The 19,086-nt window shown below is 42.9% G+C and overlaps 1 protein-coding gene across 1 annotated transcript in view; it reads right to left on the bottom strand.

Annotated features, from left to right (window-relative positions):
- Nucleotides 1-16,212, bottom strand: part of TDRD10 (tudor domain containing 10) — a 49,007-nt gene extending 32,795 nt beyond the window's left edge. The window contains exons 1-3 of the mRNA XM_005898758.3: nt 16,177-16,212; nt 15,552-15,631; nt 14,553-14,611 (exon numbers count right to left, since the gene is read on the bottom strand). Coding sequence (XP_005898820.2) covers nt 14,553-14,611; nt 15,552-15,631; nt 16,177-16,178 — 141 coding nt within the window. The 5' untranslated portion in view covers nt 16,179-16,212. The remainder of the gene's footprint in view (nt 1-14,552; nt 14,612-15,551; nt 15,632-16,176) is intronic.
- Between the last annotated feature and the right edge of the window lie 2,874 nt (nt 16,213-19,086).

Raw genomic sequence — 19,086 nt, 5'->3', positions numbered from 1 at the left:
TCTCCATCTAATTCTCAACTCTCCCTCCTGCCTGCCCTCAGGCTCCCTCTCCCATGGATCCTAGTCCCACTCCCATCCCTGGGCTCCAACCACGACTGCCCTCCCTTTTTTGAGATAACATCTACCCAACCCTGATGCCCTTTTGAGCAACACCCTATTTTTTCTCTTTTTCTGCCAAATGTGTAGAAAGAGCTGTGTCCGCCTATTGCCTCTGTTTCCTCCCCGCCCACTCCCTCTGGCTGCAGCTTGGCCGCTGTTCCTGCTCCACTGAAAATGCGTTCTCGCAGGTCACGGATGCGCTGCCCACGGCCGTAGCTTCCCCTCAGGCCTCCGTGTCAACTCCTACCTGCATCTCCCCCCTTTCACCTTCCCCAGCTTCTCCACTGGCTGTTACCAATGCAAGTCCCACACCTGTGATGAAAACTAATGTTTCCCGAGAAAATTCTACTTCGGGAAAATGTATATTTATACCATCTTCTGTTATTACCAATCTAAAGTCACTTTATTGGCAAGGGAAGAGAAATGCATAATGTATAGCTCATTTTTCCGAGTCTTCATATTTATATTACATTTAAATTCAAATTTTCTAATTTGCTTTTACTTTTAAATATTTAATGTTTATTACACATAAATCTACAAGATGCTGAGCAACAAGCAATTTGTGAGTTCAAGCAATATGTGCTTAGCATTTTCAGTTTATAAAGCACTATCATATGCCTTATTCCATTTGATCTTTAAAACCACCCTATGAAGTGTATATTATTATTGTCCTCGTTCTCAAATGCATAAAATAAAGATCATCGAGATTAAGTGACTGCCTTAAGATTACACAGCTAATTTAGAGTCAAGATTTGAACTCAAGTCTTCTAACCTCAAATCCTGCATTCTTTTCATGATATCATGCAAAATGATACCTTTCTTCTGGTCAGATTTTGCTATTATTAAAAGAGAATTCCTGGACAGTCCAGTGGTTAGGGCTCTGTGCTTTCACTGCCGAGGGCATGGATTCAATCCCTGGTTGGAGAACTAATATCCCCAAAGCCATGTGGTACAGCCAAAAATAAATCAATGAATAAATGATGACATAAGAGAAAACTCCCATATTTTTGTGCCTTCAGTGTCAGGAAACCATAGCCTTGGGCCAAATCCAACCCACCACCCTTTTCCTAAGTGTTACTGGAGTGCAGCCACGCCTGTTCATTTACGTATTCTCCATGGCCGCTTTCAGGGCCCAGTGGCAGAGCATCTGCAACAGGGGATTATGGCCTGCGAAGCGTAACACCTACTATCTGACCCTCTGGGCCTTCCCAGGTGGTGCTAGTGGTGAAGAACCTGCTGCCGAGAAGCTGGTCCAATCCCTGGGAAGATCCCCTGGAGGAGGGCATGGCAACCCACTCTAGTTTTCTTGCCTGGAGAATCCCGTGGACAGAGGAGCCTGATGGGCTACAGTCCACGGGGTCACACAGAATCAAACACGACTGAAATGGTTTAGCATGCACGCATCTGACCCTTCACAGAAAACTTGGCAAACCCTTCTCCTACAGCAATGATCCTCAATTCTGATTGCACATAAGATTCAGCTGGAAAGTCACTTAAAAAAAAAAAAAAACTACCTACCAGAGTGATGCCTGGCCCACCCCAGGTAAACAAAATCAGAATCTCCGAAGCTGAGATTAAAGCAGTATTTTTAGCAATATTTTTTAAAAAAAGATGGCAATATGCAGCCAAGGTAAAAAACTACTATTCCCTGGTATCAAACTGATTTAGGAAGCGCTCATTTTCAGAAAATGTGCTCGAGTGTAAGAAGAGAGAAGAACCACCACCACTACCACATACACACAAAAGAAACTGCTGACTTCTTTCCATCCGTGGTTCATCAATCAGTGCTATCAGTGAGGTCATCTTAGCAGCAGGTGTTATTCTTATTGATAGTTAGCATAAGGAACTACGAAAACCTAAAGGCATAACCTATGACATTATTTTTCTGCCCCTTAATAGTTCAGTTTGTTTATTTAAAAATTTTTTTTACTATATATTTGACAGGAAGCTTAATACTTTAAAATTGCCTCATATCCCTTAGGGTATCTTTTACGTATCATTTTAAATAACTAAAATTAGTTATTAGGATATTTTAATTACCAAAGCATTAGATGTTTATTATAGAAAAGTTTGAAAATACAGATAAGCAAAATAGAGATATCACCCATAATCTTACCACCAAAACATGAGTACTGTACATAGAGACTAAGGGATCATACAGTATCCTCTGCTTCATAACCTATTTCACTTATTAATACACTCCTTTCAATCAATCATTACAAAAAAACATCTACTGTAGCTTGCCAATAATTATGGCACGAGCATTTATGGGCCACTGACTTCGTGCCAGACAGGCAGAAGGTTATGGCAGTTACCTGCATGCTAAATGATTCCATATCCCCTGGACAGCAGTGATTTAGCAGCAGGACAACACCAAGCTAGTGTTGGTAAGGATAAAGGAATTCTGCTGCTGATGCTGCTGGCAGGAGTGGGGGCCTCTCTCCCCTCCTGGCCCAGCCGTGTGCACTGTGTGGCTCTGGCCCCACACCCAGGTGAGGTCCTAGAGACACACATGTAGACATGCCAGTGCACTGAAGCTCTGTTTAAAGTGGAAAAAGGACTTCCCCAGTGGCATGGTGGATAGGAATCTGCCTCCCAATGCCAGGGACACGGGTTCGATCCCTGGTTGGGGAAGACCCTGTATGCCATGGAGCAAGCCCATCTGCCACAACTACTGAGCCCTTGCTCTAGAAACCAGGAGCTGCGACTACTGAAGCCTGAGCACCTAGAGCTTATGCTCAAGAACAAGAGAAGCCATCACCATGAGAAGCCTGCACATCAAAACTAGAGAGTGGCCCCCGCTCCATGCAACTAGAGAAGGCCCGTGCGAAGCAACAAAGACCCAGCACAGTCAAAAATAAAGGAAGAAAAGAAAGTGGCAAAAACTGGGAAACATTTAACTTGAGCCATGTGATTTGACATTTCTGCAGATAAAAACTGGTCAAGTACCAGCACTTTCTTATGATCCAAGCTAAGCATATGAATGTTTATTGGCATCGCATGTATGTGCCAACACAGATACATTTAAAAAAAAATGTATGAAATGATAAAAGTCATAGAGAAGAGAAAACACACAGAGGAGAGAAAGTGGGGTATCCCCGTCACCTGAGCTCCCTTCCTCCCAGGACACACCCTGGACCCCACTATTACCAAGGACCGCCCACCTCCAGACGGCAACTTTGAGTCCCTGCTCTCCAACCACCTTCCTTCTCACACCTCTAGCTCCCCAGCTCTATTGTCTGGGTCTGTGATCCTTCAAACTCTGCCACTTTCCCACCGTCCCGCAAACTCCCGACCCTATCCTGACTCTCTGGCCATCCGTTGCGCCCCACCCTGCCCCGCCCCACCGGCCCCTGCCTTCCTCTTTCCACTGTGGTTGATCACTGACTGCGGGTCATTTCCTGGTTCAGTGCTTCTGGCATTCCTACTACATATTCCTAATCATCAACTGCCAGCCTCCCCAACAGAACTACTGCAGTCTACTTCCACTCAGACCTTCCTTGCCCTCTTTCTACTCAGCAGATAACCCCAATTCTTTGCTGAGGAGAGACAAGCAATCAAAAGGAACACCCAGCCCCTGCCACGACATCAGTCAACCTCCCTGTACCCGTGTGCCCCCCTCTACATAGAAGGCCCGTCCTTGCTCCAGACAACCCCTCTTAACCTTCTCAAGGTCTTTCATACTAAACGATCTCCCCTTTTTCCTGCATTAACTACCCTCCCACTGGGTGGGCATACAAATGAGCTCTAATATTTACCATCTAAATACTTAAAGACACGTAAGTAACACCTTTGACCTTACAACCCCCTCCTGCTCCCACCCCGCTTCCTATTCTTCTTTGTTACAAAAATCCTTGAAAAACTTGTCTGTACTCACTGTCCATTTCCCTCTAATTCATTCAACAAATGATTATTAAGTGCCTACTCTGTGCTAGAAAATGTCTTTCGTGCCATGAACAAGGTACCCAAAGGCTCTCCCCTTCTGGGGCTGATCTCTTTTTTTTTAATTTTAAATTTATTTATTTTTAACTGAAGGATAATTGCTTTACAGAATTGTGTTGGTTTCTGCCACAAATCAACATGAATCAGCCATAGGTAAACATATGCCCCCTCCTTCTGAACCTCCCTCCCCATCCCACCCCTCTAGATGGCTACAGAGCCCTGGTTTGAGTTCCCTGAGTCATACAGCAAATTCCCACTGGCTATCTATTTTACATACAGTCATGTACACTTCCATGCTTCTCTCTCCATACATCCCACCCTCTCCTTCCTCTGCCCCACCCCCGTGTCCATAAGTCTGTTCTGTGTCTCTATTGCTGCCCTGAAAATAATTTCAACAGTACCATCTTTCTAGATTCCACATATATGTGCAAGTATATAATGTTTGTTTTTCTGACTTACTTCACTCTGTATAATAGGCTCTAGGCTTCCACCTGTTATTTATTTATTAATTTGGGTGCACCAGGTCTAAGTTGCAGCACACAGGATCTTTGATTTTCCTTGCAGCATGAGAAGTCTTATTTGGAACATGTGGGATTAGTTCCCTGACCAGAGATTGAACCCAGTCCCCCTGCACTGGGAGTGTGGAGTCTTAGCCACTGGACCAGTAGGGAAGTCCCTCCTGGGACTGATCGTATTTAGGAAAGACAGATAATTAATTAAAATCAATGAGAAATGTGCATGGTGAGTTCAACGGTATTAAGCAGACATATTAAGTCAGAGAGGTGACTTATCAAACTACAAACAACTAACAGACAAATGTCATCGACTGTCTCAAAAATATCTTTTAACGACTGTTTTGTCGCAGTCAGGGTCAGAACAAGGTCTACTTATTCTGTTTGGTCATCATTTCTCTTAGGTCTCCTCTAAACGTCTTTATATCAGATCTCCCTGCTTTAATTTTTCCATGACTTTGACGTGTAATACAGACCAGGTCAGCTGTTCTGTAGACAAGAGTACTGCTTCCTTATTGTAAGCGTTTAACTTGATCTTCTATCCCCACCCCCGTTTCCTTTAGACTAGAAGTCAGCCGTGGAGCTTTCACATATAGGTTATTATTTACATTTTTGGCTAGAATACTTTACAGATGGTGTGAGATCTTCTTCACTAATATGACATCATTTTAGGAGACTTACACCTGGTTGTCTCACTTTAGGTGACGCTAAATTAATCAATAAATCAGACAGGGACTTCCCTGGCAATCCAGTGGTTAAGACTCCACACTTTCACTGCAGGGTCAAGGGGTCAATCCCTGCTTAGGAAACTATGATCCCACATGCTGCAAGGCTCAGACAAAAACAAACAAAACACAAATTCAGACAGTAACAGCCTGATCCTTTCATTATAAAACTGCCCATCAATATTTTATCTAATGAATCTACCATGCTCTGATAACCCCCGTCTGAAACAGGTATTATGGTTTGCAAAACGATGATTTTCAATCGTTTCCTCTGCATTGATGAGCTAGAGCTCCTCTGGAAAGAACTTTCTCTCATTCACTAGTGTTAGTCATTTGCCCTGAAATGGCACTGGTGTTAGAAAAGCAAGATAAACACTTAACCTTTTCCTTTAATTACCAAGTTTTATATTACTGAACTATTTCTTGCTATCTTCAATGTGTCCAGTGAGTTTATGTATTATTTCTTTAGGTATCACTACAAATCATTGCTTTTTATCACTAGTAAGTTCTAATCAAAGGTAGTCATTAGTATTTTCGAAACATGAATCGTCCCATTTTTGGCCCACGGGACCCTCTTTTTGCTTGTTCTTATGTCTTTTTATTTGGAAACTTTTAAACATGTTATCAGTTCAGTTCAGTCACTCAATCGTGTCTGACTCTTTGAGACCCCATGAATTGCAGCACGCCAGGCCTCCCTGTCCATCACCAACTCCCGGAGTTCACCCAGACTCACGTCCATCGAGTCAGTGATGCTATCCAGCCATCTCATCCTCTGTCGTCCCCTTCTCCTCCTGCCCCCAATCCCTCCCAGCATCAGAGTCTTTTCCAATGAGTCAACTCTTCGCATGAGGTGGCCAAAGTACTGGAGTTTCAGCTTTAGCATCATTCCTTCCAAAGAAATGCCAGGGCGGATCTCCTTCAGAATGGACTGGTTGGATCTCCTTGCAGTCCAAGGGCCTCTCAAGAGTCTTCTCCAACACCACACTTCAAAGGCATCAATTCTTTGGCGCTTAGCCTTCTTCATAGTCCAACTTTCACATCCATACATGACTACTGGAAAAACCATAGCCTTGACTAGATGGACCTTTGTTGGCAAAGTAATGTCTCTGCTTTTGAATATATCTAGGTTAATCCTAACTTTCCTTCCATGGAGTAAGCGTCTTTTAATTTCATGGCTGCAATCACCATCTGCAGTGATTTTGGAGCCCCAAAAAATAAAGTCTGACATTGTTTCCACTGTTTCCCCATCTATTTCCCACGAAGTGATGGGACCAGATGCCATGATCTTAGTTTTCTGAATGTTGAGCTTTAAGCCAACTTTTTAAACATGTATAGAAAACAGTATAACAAATTCCTATATACCTGTCAGCCTCAATTCAAAAAAAAGGGAGCAAATAAGGGCACCTGTTCCCTGTTTTCACTCCTTCGTGCTATAGCACGAGTCCCCAGGAAAGCCTTGCCCGGAAAAAAAAATTCTTAACTCAGGGACACTCTGATTTCATCTATACCTCTCCCTACCATTAGGCTATTCTGAAATAAATCTCATCACCTCATCACTACATCTGTAAACATTCCAGCACATAGCTCCAAGGAAAAAGTATCTCACCTCTAATTACAACTTCTCCCTTCCCTTCAATCAAACCCTAATAGCCTTTGAGAGGTTTCTAGCTTTCTGGCACATACAGCTCCAAACCTGGACCCTAAGAAGGTATAGCTCCTTTCAGTGGGGAATGGTATTCAAAGTGAGCACTCTAGGATCTTATTGCCACTGGGTTGTTAAGAGCACCAAGGTCTTTCAACCAGCAGAGTTAGGAGATACGCATCTTTGAAAGGGAAAATAATCATTGTAATCATGGATTCTGATTCCTATAGAGCTACAGATGGTTTTTATTTATCTTATGCTGAAAATCTTTATTCCTAACAACACTAGTTATTATATCCTACTTTAAATATATAACAGGTTCAAATAATACCAGGATTACTACAGACAGCAAAATTACTGAGCAAAGTTTAAGACTTCCTTGCAGTTCTTTTTATGCTTGTAATATATCCTACTGAGGATACACAGTCAAAATATCATATTCTAAGGTCAATTTGAATAGCTATATTCTCTGACACCACTAATTATATCACTAGTTTGTTCCCGGGCTTATTCAATTTGAATAATTCTATTCTCTGACACCAAACTAATTATATCACTAGTTTGTTTTCAGTTTTTAGGGAGTGCTTTTTTAATAGATCACTTTGATTCTCTTAAATATGAAAACATTCATATATTTTAAAGTCAAAACAATAACACAAGGTAAATTCATAAACTGTCCCTCCAAAAAGAGGGGATACATGTACACATAGAGCTGATGCACTTTGCTGTACAGCAGAAACTAACACAATAAACTCCAATAAAACAGTAACTCCAATAAAAATCAATTTTAAAATTTTTAAATAAATAAATAAAATAAATTGTGCCTCTATCTCCCTTCTATCATTTTTCCTTCCCTCCCCAAGAGGTCACCATCTTTATTCCCTTTTTATCTTTCCACTGTTTATTTTGGCAAATTTAAAGAGCTATTCCATTCTCTTCCTCCCTTCTGATGCAAAAGACTGTTTGATTCTAGGTGTATTTTTATACCCGCTGACAGATTGAATGTGAAGTGTGAAAAACATGTGAGATATGAAACAAGAATATTTCCCAGGTTTTGGGCCATTTACTGAGATGAGGAAGACCGTGGGAGGAGCAGGCTGGACACATTAAGTCTGAAATGCCTATGAGTTGCCCAAGTAGAGATAAGGACTAGGCAACTAAATCGACAAGTTCAGGGTTCATGGGCAAGGTACAAGCTGGGAATACAGATAACTGGTCCTGACTGTCTACTACCACCATCATATCCCCTGCACTTAATGACACTTATCTCCGCCTTTCCCATTCTCGTGTCTTTCTTTCTCCTTGCCTGCTGCACTGACCAGGACCACCAGTACAATGCTGACAGAAATAGCAATAGCCGGTATTTATATCTTGTTCCTGATTTCAAAGGGAAAGTTATCAAGGTTGTGTCCCTAAGTATTGCATTTGCTATACATTGTTAAGTCCTTAATCCATCTAGAATCCATTCAGTGAATGTTACAATGTAAAGGTCCAATTTCATTTTTCTTGTATGGATAAAGAAACATCTCAGAACCAGTTTACTGAATAGTCCCTTCTTTCCCAACTCATCTGCAATGCCACCTGATTATACACACCAAGTTTTCATATACATGTAGGTATATTTCTGGCCTTTTTATGGTTCATATGTTGGCAATTAGCAAGGCATCCACATCAAGGTCATCATTACAGTGGAAAATTCACTCTCCTGTCTCCTTATTCTTCCTCTTCAAAAAAGGTGCATTTATTCATGGCACATGTTCTGTTTCACGTAAATTTTAGAATCAGTTTGTCAGGCTCTTTGAAAATCCTTTGGGTATTTTGATCACAATGGTATTGAATCTATATACCAATTTAAGGATCATAAAACTGACTCTTCTTATCCATCTCTTTGTTGAAGCCTTCCTTAATGTCTTTCAGTAAAGCCTAATTTTCTGTATCTATGTCTTGCACAACTTTTATTAATTTCTAGCTCTTTGCATTTTTTTCCCTTCTGTATAGAAATACAATTGACTTTTGTATATTTATCTTATATTCAACCACCTTAACTATCAATAATTCTAACATATCCAAGAGTCTTCTGAGCTTCAACTTAGACAATCATCTGCAAATAATGATTTTGTTTTTTCCTTTCCAATTCTTACACCTCTCACTTTATTTTCTCACTTGCTCTAGCTAAGAGATTGCATAAAATGTTAAACAGAAATGATAGAGGCACTAGCGTCTTGTTCTTGATTTTAAAATGCCTGTTTCCCAAGTGACAATGTTTTCTGTGTATTTTCTGTAGAAACTCTTTCTCAGATTTTGGACGTTTCCTTCCACTCACAGTTTAAATGTTTTTCTGTGATCTGGGCTTTTAACTTCATCAAAAGTTAAATTTTAGCTTGAAGGTTCCCAGACTATGTAAGTAATATGAATTTAAACCACAATTCACATGAAATCAGGCCTACTGTTATATGTTCTTAGGGAGACTGTTTACCCTACCAGCCCCAGATCCTGGCCAAGTCAGATTAACTTTCTCAACACCACCCTGGGCCAATAAGAAAAGTTTTGTGGCTCACGGGGCCAGCCCTTCAACCATTCTGCTTTTGCAGGGATGTCAACTACTATGTCCCTCCTCACATAGGCCCCGAGTGTCATCTCCTACCCTGACATGGCTGCTATAATCCAATCCAATCTTTAGGTTTTGAGGTAGGCACAGACCCTAGGGAATTGACCAGATCCTCCTAGTTTTCAAGTTATTGCTTATTTTGGGCCCTCTTAATTTTTCTTACTTTCTTAGGAGTCAGCTATGTATTTTAAAGTGGCATTTTTCAAAAGGCACATAAAAAGATATTCAACATCACTAATTATTGGGGCTTTCCTGGTGGCTCAGATGGTAAAAAAAAAATCCACCTTCAATGCAGGAGATCCAGGTTCGATCCCTGGGTTGGGAAGATCCCCTGGAGAAGGGAGTGGCTACCCATTCCAGTATTCTTGCTTGGAGAATTCCATGGACAGAAGACCCTGGTAGGGCTACAGTCCATGGGGTCACAAACAGTCGGACAAGATATCACTTCACACCAGACAGAAAGTCTATCATCAAAAAATCCACAAACAATAAATGCTGGTAGGTATGGAGAGAAGGGAACCCTTCTACACCACTGGTTGGAATGTAAACTGATACAGCCACTATAGAGTACAGTATGCTGCTGCTGCTGCTAAGTCACTTCAGTCGTGTCCGACTCTGTGTGACCCCACAGATGGCAGCTCACCAGGCTCTGCCGTCCCCGGGATTCTCCAGGCAAGAACACTGGAGTGGGTTGCCATTTCCTTCTCCAATGCATGAAAGTGAAAAGTGAAAATGAAGTTGCTCAGTCGTGTCCGACTCTTAGGGACCCCATGGACTGCAGCCCACCAGGCTCCTCCATCCACGAGATTCTCCAGGCAAGAGTACTGGAGTGGGGTGCCATTGCCTCTCCGAGAGAACAGCATGGAGGTTCCTTAAAAAACTAAGAATAGAGCTACCGTGTGACCCTGCGATCCCACTCCTGGGCACGTATCTGGAGAAAAACATGATCTGAAAGGATATGTGCTCCCTGTATGTGAACAGAGCTATTCACTGCAGCTCTGTAAGCCAGACAGAGAAAGAGAAGTATCATAAGACATCCCTTATATGTGTAATCTAAAAAGAAACAATACAAATGAACTTAAAACAGAGACCTACAGACTTAGACAACAAACTTCTGGTTGCCAGGGTCAGGGTGGGGGTGGGGACGATGGGGAAAGGGATAATTAGGGGTTTAGGATGGATACGTACACGCTGCCATATTTAAAATAGATAACCAACAAGGACCCACTGCATACACAGCACATGGAAATCTGCTCAGTGTTATATGGCAGTTGAGAAGGGTGGGGAGTTTGGGGGAGAATGGTGCATGTGTATGTATGGCTGAGTCCCTTCGCTCTTCACCTGAAACTTATCACAACGTTGTTTGTTAATCAGCTTTGCTGCTGCTGCTGCAGTCGTGTCCAACTCTGTGCGACCCTGAGGACTGCATACTGCCAGGTTCCTCTGTCCATGGGGTTCTCTAGGCAAGAGTACCAGAGTGGATTGCCATGCCCTCCTCCAAGGGATCTTCCTGACCCAGAGATGGAAACCAGGTCTGCAGCATTGCAGGCAGATTCTTTACCGCTGAGCCACCAGGGAAGCCCCTACTCAGCTGTATACGCCAATACAAAATAAAAAGTTAAAAGTGCCATTTCTTATATTTTAGCTTCTATTTCCAAGTATTTTCTTGTGTGAGGGCTTTGAGGTTATCCAATCCATCATAATTAAGGAAACAGAGGCATCTGAAGATTTTAAATCCATTTGGCATCATGAAGGTTACTCATATACTCAACAAGACCAGTTTCAGAAAACTGGTGAGGGGAGAATGCTAACCACTGGGCTTAAGAGTTGAGTGTGAGATCAATTTCAAAACTTACTACAAAGCAAAAATACGCAAGCGCGGGACTGGCGTAAGGATAGACATACCGATCGGTGCAATAGAATGAGACTCCAGAAATAAACTGCTCTATTTATGGTCAATGGATCTGCAACAAGGTTGCCAAAATAATTCAGTGGGGAAAAAATAATCTTTTTTAGCAAATGATGCTGGGGCAACTGGATATCCACATGCAAAGAATGAAATTGACCTCAACTTCAAACCACATGCAAGAATAAATTTCAAAAGGATTACAGACCTAAATACAAGAGCAAAAACTACAAAACTCTTAGAAGAATGAATACATGTAAATCTCTGTGACCTTGGATTAGGTAATGGATTCTTAGATATGGCACCTACAGCAACCAAAGAAAAAAAATGGAAAATTGGAATGCATCAAAATTGAACGTTTGTGTTTCAAAGGATACTACAGACAAAATAAAACACAACCGATGGGAGCAAATATTTACAAATCATGTATCTGATAAGAGACCTGTATCCAGAATATATAAAGAACTCTTACAACTCAATAGTAAAAAAGATGAACTGATTTTAAACTGGGTAAAGGATTAAAAAAATATTTCTCCAAAGAAGATATATACAAAGAGACAATAAACACATGAAAAGATGCTCATTAATTACTATGAAAACACAAATCAAAACCACAATGAGATATCACTTCACATCTACCTGATGGCAAGAGTCAAAAAGACAGACAAAAATAGTTTTGGGCCAGGAAGTGGAGAAATTGGAATCCTCACACATCGTTGGTATGAATGTGAAATGGTACAGCTGTTTTGGAAAACAGTTTGGCACAGAGTTATCACGTGACTCAATAATTTCACTCCTAGGTATATACCTAAGACAACTGGAACATACATTTACACAGAAGCTTGCACACCCATGTTCAGGTAAGATTTTTCATAAAAGCCAAAAAGTGGAAACAGGTCAAATGTTCAATAACAAATGGATAAACAAACTATGATATATATATCCATATAAATATTGTAGTCATAAAAAGGAATGAAGTACTGAGACATGCTATAAAATGTACGAACCCTGAAAACATTATGCAAAGAGAAAGACACTGTATGACTGTATTTACATAAAATATCTAGAATAGGCAAATCCATAGAGACAGAAAGTAGATTAGTGGCTGCCAGGGGCTGGAGGAAGACAGGAGGCGGCGGTGCTGCTAATGACTATGAGATGTACTTGCGAGGTGATGAAAATATTCCGGAATTAATGGTGATGGCTGTGCAACCTTGTGAATATATTAAAAACCACTGAATTTTATGCTTTAAAACAGTGAATTTTTTGGTATGTGATTTATATCTCAATAAAAAAAGAAATGTTAATAAAGTAAAATGCTAGCTACTATTCTCGTTATGAGTAATAATTCATCTGTCATCTCTGATCCAAGACTTTCATCTTCTACCAACAACCATGAAACTGCCGCAGGCTAGTCTGTTGTTGTGCAAGAAGGTAAAAGTCTCAGACACTCACTCCACAGTTCTCGACAAGGCAGGTATTAATGTCAGAATCAGACGTTTCTTTTTAAAATCCTACTTGTTTAGCTCAAGGGTTTCCTCTCCTAGGAGGCTGGTCTCTGTTTGTACGTTGGAAGGAACCACCGTGGAGAACGCTACTGCTTTCTAGTGAAGTGGGCAAGGACCAGAGGTGCCCCATAACACAGTGTGGGTCAGCATGGCCAAGCAAGCCCCCGGGGCCTGGCCGTGAAACGGGATCCATTGCAGAGAGGAGGCAGAGCCGCTCAGCGCCTCGCCTGCCCCAGACCACTGCACCAACTTCTGCAGGGCTCCTGCCTTCATCTCACGGTCAAGTAACGGCTTATACCAGCCTGCCAAGGGGAAGGGGAGTTGATCCCAATACTCCCTTCTCCCGGATTCCAAGCATCCCCCAACACATCCACTTTGACTCAACAAGATTTAACTCACTGGGTCAAAATGAATTACTTCACTCTCTGTGCCCCAATACCATTTTCTTCTTTGTCAGATAAAAATCTAATAGGTCCCTCTCTTTTTATGGTGATTTATTTACACATCTTATCAACTATGTGGTTAGGTACTTGCAGGCTGTGGACATGGACTCAACTCCTGGCTGACCACTCCCTGAGTCTGTGTACTTGGCTAAGGAGGACCTAGTAGAGCCTCGTCTGCCTCATCTTCGATGGGGATACCACCCACCATGCAGAGCTATTATGAGCATTTAATAAAACCACACTAATGAAGGATTTAGCCTAGTTCCTGGAGCATATCTGATAATTACAATACAGTAACAGTGTAAAAGGGATAAAGTACGACTTGGGCAGAGAAGACTAAGTTTAGCTAACTGGCAAGCAGACACGAGACCAGGACATTTTTGAAAGACGTCTGACATGCAGCAGGGACTCCACAAAAGTCAGTTTCTCTCATGCTTCATCTAAGACTGAGTTTGAGCACGCTTTATTTTTCAGCATGCTGAGAGTGCCTTGGGCACATTATTTTGCATAATGTGAACATTTTTAAATGCTCCAGAAAAAAAAAAAGCCAGGGGATGCCTCAAATCAGGAGATTACACTTTCACTCTCTTTTCATCGGTAGTTCAAATGTACTTATTACAAATTTTAAATATTTATGTTGTTCTATAATTCTTTCAGGTTTGGTGGTCTGGCCTCCCCAGATAGACAGAAAGATTCCTGGGGTCGAATATGGCTGTTTATATTCTACTCTCTGAACACACAGCTAACTGACTCAACTGGTTCATTTCAAAGTGAAATGAGCATAGTTTTTTTGACTGAGACCCCACGGCTCCCTATGATCAAAGGATTGGCAATTGAACCCTCATAAGGGCCCCTTGCCAAAGGGAAGGGGCCTTACTGCAGGCCTCCATTCCAAGCAATGAGGAGGGTGGCCACCCACCGAGGTCTACACGGATGGCTGGGTGCAGGATGCTTCACGATCAAACTGGGAGAGCCCAGGGCAAACTGTGAGCTGACTGTGAGTTGGTCAGCTTAGTCACCAACTAGTGACTGCTTGCATATTTGTAGCTCTAAAATACCTTTTAAAACTGGTAAAATTCTTACTGGCAGGTTTAGTTCATATGAGGGAAGCCAAAGAAGACGAGAGGCAATCATGCACATATGCATGGTATGCAGAGTGAGGCATACCTCAGAGATGTCCAGCGGGAGATTGCCAACATACACCTCTGTCTCCCTTTTCTTGAATTCTAAAATAGCAAAAAAGAAAAAAAAGGCAGGTGTAAGGCTGGAGGAGTTAGAGCATTTAGAACATGAGATAAATGACACATTTTTCTCAATGTTAAAACACACACATACATTCCCTTTCAAACATTACTCCTCCATGAACAAAGAATATTTAAATAGCATTCAATGGGTCAGCAAACACTTGTCAGTGTTATGGAAGTGGTTCTGAGTTACGCACTGGCCTTGGACATCACCGAATTCAAGGCAGCAGTGCAATCTCTGGGGCAGGAGAGGCAGGGAGTCATTAGCACACCAGGAATCCAGCACTTTCAATGGGGTATTAATGAAGTTTCACAGTTAACAGTCAGCTGAAGGAGGTAAGGAAGGGGATTAATGCAGGAGGGAGGTGGAAGAGAATCCAGGCAGAGGGCATAGCACATGCAAAGACATGGACACAGGAAAAGGCCCGGCTTGTTTGGGAGTTTGCATGGGGTGGGGAATAGCTAGACCAAACGCTGCATGTGGGTGAGCAGAAAAAGTAGGGGCAAGAGAGGCAGGCCAGGCCAGCCGCTGAAATCACTGACTGCTGCCCACAGCAGTCTCAGGGGAACCCACTGGCTGAGGGGGTGGTAAAGGGTTTAATCAGAGAGCTGATATCAACACATGTATGTTTTAGAGCGGTGTCACTTTGGAGATGGTGGAAAGTGAAATGGAAAGAGGCAAGGATTAGAGTATGGGGTTAGAAGCAGCCAATGAGACAGTGACTGAGGGTCTGCGCGCGTGGTGGGTGGCAGGGGGACACGTCCACCATGTGAAAAGAAATGTGGGGGCTGACTAGAGCAAGGACAGATTAGGCGGATGATGCCAGGTTTCATGCTTGAACAGAAATTGAGTAGATTAACTGGGATCCAGGTTACAGTCTGAGGGTCCCAGCACCAAACACCACCCCCCAGGCTAACTCACTTGGAGATTTCTGCTCCTCCAACGCGCCATTCTCCCCAAATACTTTTGCAGAGGGTCGGAAGTCACTGCTGCTGCAGGACCTGTCAAATGCAGGACTTAGCATTGCACCTCCCAAGGCCAAACTCCAACGAGAGGAGTTTGGGCATAACAAGCAGGGCCTTGCCTAAGCCTCCATACTCTTCCTGACAGAGGGTTTCCCTTTCTCCTTCCAGACTCGGGTTCCAAGCCAGGAAGCCCTCCGCTGGACTTTTTTAATCCTTAATAGTTAAAGCAGATTCCCCAGTGGCTCAGCAGTAAAGAATCCACCTGCAATGCAGGAGACACAAGAGATGTGGGTTCGAGCCCTGAGTCAGGAAGATCTCCTGGTAAAGGAAATGGCAACTCACTCCAGTATTCTTGTCTGAAAAATCCCCATGGACAGAGGAGCCTGGCAGGCTACAGTCCGTGAGGCTGCAGAGTTGGGACAGGACTGAAGTGACTGAGCATAAGCATAACGGTCAAAATCAACAGGCAAGAAATGCTGAGACTGACTCCTAAACTCTGGGCAGGACAAGGCAGGTGGAGGAGGAAGAGAAGGCTGTGGGGTGGAAGGAGGCCCGTTTATCAGCAAAAGGAAGCAACTTACATGCTGCAGTTTCTTTCCAACCGGATCTCCTGCAAAGCCAACCAGCCACAGTTTTAGAGGAATGCCAGTCAGTCACCGCCACGTTGCCAAACAGGTACTGTGGCAGGCAGAATGATGTCCCCACCCCCGGCAAAGTGGGCCACATGCTAATCCCCAGGACCTGTTAGGGTTCTGATGTTAGGGGAGCAGTTTTCTCACACCATCAAGTGATGCTCCGGACACCAGCTGGGTGGCCTAAAATTCAACTCGATTCTGACACTATCCACCCAGAGATAGCATCAATCTCATAGATTCAGGGGTCAGTGCCACAGGACTGCCAACCTCCCTCCCCACTCCTTCAGAGGCCAGCTGCCTGCAAACCCAGGTGGTCAGCTGTGCTTCTGCCTGACCAGTTAGAGCCGGAGGTTCCCACGACCTCTTCCTGGGTCCCATCAATTAGCCAGAGTGGCTTACATCTCAGAGAAACATCTTCCTTACCAGATTACCATTTGTTTGAAAAGGGTGTAATTTAGGAGTAGCAGATGGAAGAGGTCCACAGGGTGAGGTATAGGGCAAGGGCACAGGGTGTCCATGCTCTCCAGGTGCACCACTGTCCCCACATCGCTACAGCAGCAGTCCCTAACCTTTTTGGCACCAGCGACCAGTTTCACAGAAGACACTTCTTCCATGGACGGGAGGCTGGGGGTGGTTTCAGGATGATTCAAGCACATACACTTATTGTGCACTTAATTTCTATTATTACATCAGCTCCACCTCAGATCCTGCAGGATCTGCTCTATTGTGTTCACCAACCCAGAGCTCTCAGAGTCCATACTTTGGGGTTTTCTGTGAAGGCCTCTTGGCAGAGGCATGACTGATTAGCCCTTCTTGTCTCCCCAGAGATGGGGGGCGGCGGGAGAGAGGAGTGTAAATTCTGACCCTCTAACCAGTCAGCCCCCCCCCCTTAGGTTACTTGGTGTTTGCTAAGGTCACCTCAGCATGACAAAAAGACACCTTCCCGTCTCTCCTCATTTAGGAAATTTCAAGGATTTCAGAAGCTCAGTGACAGAAACCAGATGAAAATCAAATATATATTTATTATGAATCACAATATCACACCTATGAATATGTTTAATTACATGGCAAGGGGGAAATAAAGCTGCAGATGGAATTGAAGTCACTAATCAGCTGACCTCAAAATACAGCGATTATCTGTAAGGGCCTAATGTAATCACAGGAATCCTTAAAAGTGGAATAGGGAGGCAGAGAAGATAGTCAGATACACAGAAATGACAAGAAAAGCAAGACTAAAGCAATGCAATATGAGAACCAAGCTGCTGTTGCTGGCTATGAAGACACAGGAAGAGGGCCATGAACCAGAAAAAACAGGTGGCCTCTAGAAGCTGAAAAAGGCAAGAAAACAGATTCTCCTCGGAGACTTCCAGAAAGAATACAGCCCTCTTGACACCTTGATTTTAGCCCAGTGACACATGTGTCAGGCTTCTGACGAACAGAATTGTAGGCTGTATTGTTTAACCCACTAAACAAGTGGTGATTTGTTATGACAGCAAATAGAAAATACAGGTACTAGGAGCAACTTTAAAACCACAGCTGCCTCCACACAGTGGCGTTAGACAGAGGCAGCTCTGAGTGCAGCCCAGCGACCTTGGGCATGTCTTCCCTGTCAAATAGGAATCACAACGCTATGCCAGCACATGAAAAGATGCTCCACCTCACTAATTACTAGAGAAATGCAAATCAAAACTACAACGAGGTACCATCTCACACCAGTCAGAATGGCCATCATCAAAAAGTCTACAAATAACCAGGACTTCCCTGGTGGTCCAGTGGTTAAGAATCCACCTGCCAATGCAGGGGACACAGATTTGATCCCTGGTCCAGGAAGATCCCACCTGCCTGGGGCAACTAAGCCTGAGTGCTACAACCAGAGAAGCCACTGCAATGAGAAGCCCACGCATCACAACTGAAGACTAGCCCCTGTTCACTGCAACTAGAAGAAGTCTACTATGCCCAGCAACGAAGACCCAGTGCAGTCAAAAACAAAAATAAAATTTTAAAAGTCTACAAATAACAAATGCTGGAGATGGTGTGGTGAAAAGGAAACCCTCCTACACCGGTGGGAATGTAAGTTGGTATAGACACTGTGGAAGACAATATAGAGGTTCATCAGAAAACTAAAAATAGAATTACTATATGATCCAGAAATCCTACTCCAGAGCATATATCTAGACAAAACTATAATTCAAAAAGATACAGGCACCCTTATGTTCATAGCAGCACTATTCACAATAGCCAAGACATGGAAACATCCTAAATGTCCACAGACAGACGAACAGATAAAAAAGATGTGGTACATTTATATACTGGAGTACTACTCGGCCATTAAAAAGAATGAAATAATGTCATCTGCAACAACATGGATACAACTGGAGAGTAACATGAAGCAAGCAGAAGGAGAATGACAAATACCATAGGGTATCACCAATATGCAGCATCTAAAATATGACACAAGTGAACCTACCTATGAAACAGAAACAGAATGATGGACACAGGGAGGGCAGGGTTAGCAAGTGTAAGCGTTCATACGTAGAACGGATAATCAACAAGGTTGAACTGTATAGCACAGGGAACTCCACTCAATAAATAAACTATAATGGAAAAGAATGTTTCAAAAAAAAAGTACATACGTATAACTGAATCACTGTGCTGTACAGCAGTAATTAACACAACATCGTCAATCAGCTATAAACGCCAATGCCATAGACCACAAGGTGAAGCGAGATCTTCAAGCACTTGCCATGAATTAAGAGCTCAATAAATGGCACTGTGCTTATTTTTATAGATTTCATTGGCACTTTTCTATGATGCTTCAGAGTAATATTGTCCCATTTTACTGATGGGAAGGTCAAA

This window comes from Bos mutus, chromosome 3 (genome assembly GCF_027580195.1).
Source record: "Bos mutus isolate GX-2022 chromosome 3, NWIPB_WYAK_1.1, whole genome shotgun sequence".
NCBI classification, from domain to species: Eukaryota; Metazoa; Chordata; class Mammalia; order Artiodactyla; family Bovidae; genus Bos; species Bos mutus.
The sequence above is the reverse complement of the archived record's forward strand: the minus strand, read 5'-3'. Positions and strand labels throughout refer to the sequence as shown.